Consider the following 8,470-nt stretch of genomic DNA (forward strand, 5'->3'; position numbering starts at 1 on the left):
TGCGACAAAAATATGTGGTTCTCTTGCTCTTTGATATGGCAGTTGCCTTTTCTCTCATAAGAAAGTAACAACAGAAAGAACATAAGCACGACCTTAAATGGCAGCTGATGTTCAGAGTCCTAGAGACACCGGGTAGGAGTGCTTGAGTCTGAGGGGTAGAAGGGGGCAGCTGCTTCTCAGCTGCAGTCAATGTCTGGCAGCAGGTAATATGAGCACTAGAAAAAAATTTCCCTTTCTCAAAAGAATTTGGAAATCCAGATTCTCTTATATAATCTTTTATTGTGAAATCTCCAATATTTAAAATTTTGCTCAAGCATACCATATCCGTATGCTAGAAATGAGCATGTGGGCCAAAGAGGACACATCTCCATGCCAAATGCAGTCAGTGGGTCACCAGTTGGCAGCTTCTTCACCACAGATTAGCAAAGGCAATAGTTTTCAAACTGCAGAGTGTAACCCATTATTGGATCATGTAATCGAGCCTAATGGATTGCAGTAGCATTTTCCAATGAAATAGAATTGCATAGAAGAAAACAATTTAAAATGATAAAATATATCTCATTTAATAAAGATGGGTATTATTACAGGAGACGCACATACACATGCATTTTTGTTTGTTTTTTTTGCTTTTTTTTTTGGTTTTTTGAAAATAAATCTTTATTTTGGACTTTATAAAAAGCAATGCAGTAACCCATAGACTGGTGTTAAATGTTGTCTACAGTGCAAAATCCATGTTCTAACATATATAATAATTGCCAGGAGTACAGTGCTCTTGTTGATCTGGTATTCAGTCAGGTTAAAACAATGGACAATAAAAGAATGAACACATCCTCATGTGCGTGATTCACTCTCGTCTGAATGTCGCAGCTTGTGACTTCTTTGCTTTCTGTACTGCTAGTTATCCAAGATCTTGAAGAAATACTGAACCTCTAAGAGGCCATCATCCAGTAGATCAGTACAGTGAACGGCATTCTGGATCTTAGTTTTACCAAAGATTGCTCTGAGGGTTCCAGGGCGTAAATGCTGGGCAATTTCAGGATCAGCAGGTCCACAGAATTCTCGAAATGTCTTTGTAGGATTATTTTGTTGAATCTCCATTGCTACACAAGGGCCAGAATACATTTCTGTTACCATCTCGTTATACTCAGATACTACTCCTTTATAAACTTCATAAAACTCCTCAACATTAACTCGATCCATGTTGAACATCTGCATAGCTGAGATTTCAAAACCTGCATCCCAGATAGCCATGAGGATCTTTCCTAGCAGTCCTACACTGATGGCATGGGGCTTAATAATGCAACAGGTACAATTGGTAAATTTAGTGGTGTTTGCTGGTCCACAAACTCCACTTGAAGGAAAAAATAACTCCATTTCTCTGGCAGCAGAAGCAAAAGAATCAGGGCCATGATGCTGTCACTATTGAAAAAATTTTTTATGATTAGGTTTGAAGGTCACTGTCCAGGTGATGTTATTCCACTCCTTTACCTTCTATTTAAATGCTTAAATGATTGTAAAATGTGCATCTGCATGCTAGATTTTTTCTTGAACTTTAGCCATTTAAAAAAAATATTTTATTTATTTGAGAGAGAGAGCACAAGCAGGGAGGAAGGGCAGAGGGAGAGGGAGAAGCAGACTCTGCTGAACAGAGGACCCTGGGATTATGACCTGAGCCTAAGGCAGATGCTTAACCCACTGAACCACCCAGGTGCTCCTTTAGCCACTTATTTTTAATTATCTGCTGGATATTATCATTTGGATAATCCACAGGTCCCACAAACACAGTATAACGGAACGGTTAAAATAATGTGCCTTCTAGTCAGATCTCAGTTTGAATCTTAGGATTTCTTGGTCTGTTTCGTCATCTTTATTTTTATTATTTATTTATTTATTTTTTTAAATTTTTATTTATTTACTTATGATAGTCACAGAGAGAGAGAGGCAGAGACACAGGCAGAGGGAGAAGCAGGCTCCATGCACCGGGAGCCCGATGAGGGATTCGATCCCGGGTCTCCAGGATCGCGCCCTGGGCCAAAGGCAGGCGCCAAACCGCTGCGCCACCCAGGGATCCCTGTTTCGTCATCTTTAAAATCAGGATAATCAAACCACCTGCATAGGGTTTATTATAAGAATTTGTCCTTAGAACAGTGCCGGCACATACAAAAAAAAAAAAACAAAAAACAAACAAATATTGTTTGAGCACCAAGCATATTCCAGACATTGCTGTAGACACTAGAGATTGATGAGAAAACTATGCTCTTCCAAAATTAGACAGTACCGCTTTTCAGTAGTTCAAGAAAGGAAGTTAAAATTAACAAAACATCTCCTTAATGTTTTACCCGACATGGACAATAATCCTTTTATAATGTAAACTATAAATACCCTTTTCAAATAGCCTCTGAAATGTACTACCTCCTGACCACGAGGATGACTTCTCCCCGCGGCATGTCAGGAGGTGTCCTCTCCTCCTGAGTGTCATGAGCTTCGGCTGTAATTTTGCTCTGTTAGAGAACTCGGGTGCAGGTGGCTTATGAACAATGGAAATTTCTTTCTCACAGTTCTGGGGACTGGGAAATCCAAGATCAAGGTGCCATCAGATTCAGTGTCGGTGAGAGCCTGCTTCCCGGTTGATCTTCTCGCTGTGTCCTTGTAGGACAGGAGGGGCAAAGGGAACTCTCTGGAATTTCTTTCTTAAGCACATTTTCTCATTCATGAGGGCTTTTCTTTCATGACCTAATTACCTCCTAAAGGCCCTACCTCCTAATACCATCACACTGGGTATTAGGTTTAACATATGAATTTGGGGGGTGGGGGAGGACACACATACTCCGTCCAAAGCAATATCCTTTCCCTTTGAGAAGCCTGCTGATGGTGAACACATACACAATCTGCGGTAACCTCCTGATGGAACTCCCTGCTTCCAGATCCATTCCCTTTTAAAACATCCATCACACTGAAACCACTGACTCCCTATAAAATAGATTCTGGCCATGACCCGACACTTTCTAACCTTTTAATGATCCTGCACTGTCATCTGTAGAAGGGCTGGGCTCCTAGTAGGATTTGCCAGGCCCTGTAGGACTGTATCCTCACCTCTTAAGCATCATCTGATTTCAGTTTTGGTCTTGTCAATCAGGACAACTTGCAGTTTTCAGGACATTTAGCACTCTCCGTCAATTGATATTGTCAGGAAGCCAAGCCTGTGATTGCGGTTGTTATGGTTATAGATTAGCTTCTGCTCCTCCAGGCCTCACTTCCACCTTCCAGATAGAAAGAGTAAGAGGGTTGAGAAATGCTGCCCAGGGCTTGGACTGTGTCACATAGATATCCCTAACGGAGACTGGGATACTGTGTACTTTCATTTCCTGATTTCTAGTAGTGGAAGAAGAGAGAAAGGATTGGAATTTGGGTGCTGAGTGGACACTTGTTTACACAACTGGAATGTTTGGAGCTGATTCACCCCTAATAAATCCTCAACTCTTGAGAGTGTTTGTTCCTGCACTGAATCCACTTCGGGTCCTGAGATGTTCTGGTTCCTGGTATTTCTTCAGCCTGTCTCTTAAAGTTTTTCTTTTCCTTCTCTGAGCTATGCTGTCTTTCCAATAAATTCAGTAAGTTAATTTTCATTGCTTGCTACCAACGAACCCTAAATTGATACCGTTTAATAAATAATTCCAGGTGTTTAAAGGTCCAGGCAGTATCAAGCTTATGAATATTCCTCTTTTTATAGTTTAGAATCTACTGAGCACTTACTCCTGTCCATAGAATATCTCAGTGACATTTTAGGATCAAAATTTTAAAAGCCTATTTTGCAGTTGTTGAAGTATCCAAAATAAATTTATGGAAACATAAATATTCACTCAATGGAATATTCAGGTAAAATAAGTTTTCCCATTCCTGAGATCTACTCTTATTTGTACAAATTGTCTAGTGATAGCACTGGTTAAAAGATGGTACAAATGGGTTACCAGCACTTTGTTAAATGAAACTGATCATTATTTAAATAGAGTCATTTCATTAATCAACTGTCATTGACCTTAAGATCCTCTTGATGACTTCTTCAACAAATCCAGTAGAAAAGTATTAGAAAAAGAAAAAAAAATCTAGGAGCTAAAATGTTTCAGAATATAAAATGGGACCAAAGAAAAATAGTAGAAGAGTATAGACTCTCAGTAAAAATTGCATTTGTAAAAATGATAATAGAAGATATCATAATGATAATGATGTCTGTAATAATACTGCTATTACTAGTTTAGGTAAATAAAGTCCTGTTAAAGTTGAATTTTAGATTCATAGAATCTGCTGCCTTGTTTCAGAGCTGAGAAAAGTGAGAGCCAATAAGGTAATCAAATGGACGCTGTCGCTCAGCTAGTTAGCAGCAGAGCCAGGAAGCAAATCAAAGCAGGAGCATGAATATGTGAATCTGGGGTATAAAGGAAGAAGCTCCAGATCTAAACAATAAGATTATTGAAAATCATCATTTTCCTCCTACTGAGGCCATCTGCAAAAATCTTTGTCATTTATTAAGAATTGAATAAGAACAAGAACTGAGCAACAGATTATTTCAGGTGGAAAATATTTAATGAGTGTATCTTTTGTACATGTATGTGTGTGAGCATATATTGTGTGTATGTTTAACGATAAGATTATTTATCATTAGGGGTAGAATATTTTTGATTAAAAACTAAAATTGAAAATTGGGCATATAACAGATTTAAATGTTACTATGGTGGCTATAAACAAAAACAGTAAACTCTGATCAGGTTAAAAGTATATGAAAGAAAATGCAGCATTTTTGTCTAATCTAAGTTGTTTACAAGAAAGCCTACAGCTATTCATGTTTTTTTCTCCTGGAATTTAGAATGTAATTAATCACACACCATAAGCTGAAAAGAAAAACTGAAAGTATAGTAAAAATACAATCTTGTGTCTAGAATTTTGAAAATAATAACAGTTTCATATAAGAATTAAGCATGAATAATTAGCAGTTGTCAGTCAACATGAAACATATGCAAATATTTTACCAGAGGAACATTTTAAGGTAAAGTGTAGTCAGTTGTGACTCTTCTAAAAAAAATTTTAATACCTCAAGCTTAACAACCAGGGCAGATAGCACAAAACTGAGTAATAGTGATTCATTTATCTCTCAAATGTTATTAGAGTGACCGAGGGAAGAGTGGTGACATGAAATGATGGGATAGCTAGGGGCTTTTTAAGTCATAGATATAATTCAGGCATAATTACTTTCATGTTGGTTTTATAAAAAAACTTATAGGTACATTATAAGTAGTCATGTTCCAGGAAATGCAAATAGGAAAGAAATAATAAATATACAACACTTTAGTAAGTCGCAGACTTTTTTTTTTTTTTTTGCAGGGAAAAATACTCTAATTGAATCTCACCTTGTTAGAAAGACATTATTTTGTGCAGAGTCATAGGTGTTCACAGGGAATAATGTTAGGAGTTGTATCAACTGGGGCTATTAGTTGTAAGCAACACAACTTACTGCAGCTAGCATAGAAAATGAATCTGTTGAGAGCTAATAATACATTCTATCTAATAAATATTGATTTTATTACATATCTCAGAGAATTGTTGGGGAAGCTGGAGAAACAGACTCAAAACTGGCCTCCAGGAACAATTCCTAGAACTACACAGTAGAACGGGCCTGAGCAGGAAGTCACTGCAGCCATAGCACCCCCGCAGCAGCAGAATGGATGAGCCAACTCTAATCGGCTTCCTCCTTTGGTCATCTCCCAAGTTCAGTCCCATTTAGGGGAATCTGGTTCACAAAACCAAGGTCACATGTCTGCAGTTTAGCCACAAGGGAGTCTGAGAACGCAGGAGATTTTTGCAAATTGCCCTGGAAACAAGGAGCTCACAGTGTGGATAACTATCACATAGAGAGAGGGTGTTCAAAACATGTGGGAAGTTTGGTCCACAGAATTCTAAGATGAATAGAGGTTGGAAGTTAATTTTAGCTTCTTATCCACTTGGTGCTTAATGATTTCTTTTGAGAATAGAATTATTTATGGCCACTGTTTCTAAACAAGTTGAAGATTACTGTATCTCTAGATGTATGAATATCTGTATATTTGCTCTCAGGAGACTTTATTACTACACTGTCCCAAGACTAGCCACCAAAACTATGTCGTCACTGGCAACATGCAGCTAGGGAGCACTTGAAGGCTGAAAATGTATTTTTTATATATTACTTAAATAAAATATTAATAAAATGAATTTCACCTGTTTAGTTTTTCTTCTTCTTCTCCTTCTTGCTCCTCCTCCTCCAAAGAAGAATCTTTGTCTTTTGCATATCATCAGTCTTGCTGTTTTGAGAACGCATATGTTGTTGTTGTTTGAGGCCAATGAAATTGCCTCAATGAAATTGCCAATGAAAATTAGAATTGGCATTTGTTCCCACCTATTAGGAAATTCTCTTTTCTACCACAGTTGTTGAGAAGGTTAGATGTATGTCTGAAGCTCTCAAAAGCCATCTTCTGAATTAAGAGATGAATTCACCTGAGAAGGGGGCCAATTGATTGGATAAATGGAACACTGAGGTCATTTCAAGCCCTGAACTCATACCAAAACTAGCTTTACTTCTGGGCTTTTTAGGAATGTGAATCAATAAATCCCTTAGGCCAGCTGGGGTTCAATGTTCTCATTTGCATTTAAAAACATCCTAACTGATACAATTATTAAGATCTCTATAGTGGCCTTACGGTATATTCAAATCATCACCAAAAGAATCTAGGAAGTAAAGCTCTTCTAAGTGTAAACCTATATGTATAAACTACTGTGAGTATTTTGAAAAGAAAGCAGTTTCCAGGAATTTAGAATAAAATCTAACACATACAGCAAAATGAGTCTAATTTTATTTCTTTAAGCTATTAGAATGCCAGAACATGATAACAGATTATTGAACAAGTCAAATAAATAGATTCAGCATACTGTTATTATTGAAGCAATTCCAGTCATTTATATTAGGGACTTTTCAACTTTTCAGCCATGAAATACTGTATTCAAAATAAAGGTATGTGAAAGCATAATATACGAAAACAGAATGAATGTTAGTGACGTTAAACATCTCTCATCACAGATATTTATTTATTGTAGTATTATTTGAAAGTTCGAGGTAGACATTTTAAAGCAATACACCAGCAGTTGCTAGTAAAAAAGTAAGCCAGAAATCTTGTGAAATTTTTTGCAAGACTCAGCTTTAAGTATTAGGGAGTTTGCCAATTTAAAAAGTCAGAGCAAAAATAATAAGTAAACTACTCATTGTTATTACAGAAACATGGAGCCAATATTTCATTTACAATGCCTAAAGAAGGAAAAGAGGAAAATTTAATAAAGCAGAAGAAAATTCCCATATTACTTGCATTTCACTTTGGATACCCCTGACACAAAGTCTCTGTAATCACGCTGGCTCTACTCTAACCTCAACAGCCTGGGAACAGTTTAGGAATGTGGAAGTGGAAGTTTGAGGTCATTACAGACTGATAGTGGGTACAGAGTTGCCTATTCACATTGATGTTAATTTCTTATAATTAGAGAGCTGAGAGCTCACATGGTTGGACGGTTATGTTTATTCTCTTTGACTGTCCTCCTACCTTCATCTCATCCTGTCCCTAGTCCTCACCCCTACCCCGCACCCCCATTGCAATCTCTTCCCTCTGTGTCATTTCCATTGCCCTTACCCTTTTTCCCACTAAACTACTTTAGCCGTGAGATTGGAGTAGCTGACGTGGTCAGAACAATTAAAAAAAATGAATGATTCTATTTCCTTCAAATTAAAGGCCTCCAGAAGTGCTTTCAGAGAGTCATACTCCTCTGCATGGTTGGGTACCCTAAAGATGGTGTGGACCTTCAATCAACCTGCCTGCGTAACTTATGTTCCCCCTGACTCCTAGCACCGAAATACTTGTTAATACATAGGAAGGAGAATCATGTAACTAGATGTTAGGTAATATATAGATATTAAAAGGGAAAATACGATGAAATTAATTTCCAGGGATCTACCATACCATATGGGCCCCTGGTTATCATTTAAATAGCTAAAAGTTTTTACATTACTTCTAACTCTTGGGCTACTAACACAGATGTGAACATGAAATGCCTCTTTAAAAAGTCAAGTGAAAAATTTACTTGTTAAGCAACTTCAGTGTTATTTGTACAAATTTTTCGAAGAGAAGATCAGTTGCAGCTAATCATCACCTAATATTTATTGTGGAGCCAGAATATGCAAAATATAAAGGAGGAAATCATCTGAAAACACCCACTCCAAGGAACAAAAACAAATCAGTGCATAGCAGAGAATGACACACATAAAGCTGTCTGGTTCAACAAGCAACACCACTAATTGAGGATCTACTATGAACCAAGTCTTGTACTAGGTGTTGAGAACTCACACAACAGCAACAAAGATCTCCCTGTGGGGCATACAAAGAGAGTTTCCCAGTGGTCC

General features: G+C 37.5%; 1 protein-coding gene across 1 annotated transcript; it reads right to left on the reverse strand.

Annotated features, from left to right (window-relative positions):
* Window positions 1-642: 642 nt before the first annotated feature.
* LOC100688420 (nucleoside diphosphate kinase 7-like) lies at window positions 643-1,405 on the reverse strand. Its single transcript, XM_038557601.1, has one exon. It carries the CDS (start codon window positions 1,372-1,374, stop codon window positions 895-897), a length of 480 nt encoding a protein of 159 aa, XP_038413529.1. The 5' UTR covers window positions 1,375-1,405; the 3' UTR covers window positions 643-894.
* Window positions 1,406-8,470: the final 7,065 nt, after the last annotated feature.

This window comes from Canis lupus, chromosome 15, assembly GCF_011100685.1.
Source record: "Canis lupus familiaris isolate Mischka breed German Shepherd chromosome 15, alternate assembly UU_Cfam_GSD_1.0, whole genome shotgun sequence".
In the NCBI taxonomy this organism is placed as follows: Eukaryota; Metazoa; Chordata; class Mammalia; order Carnivora; family Canidae; genus Canis; species Canis lupus.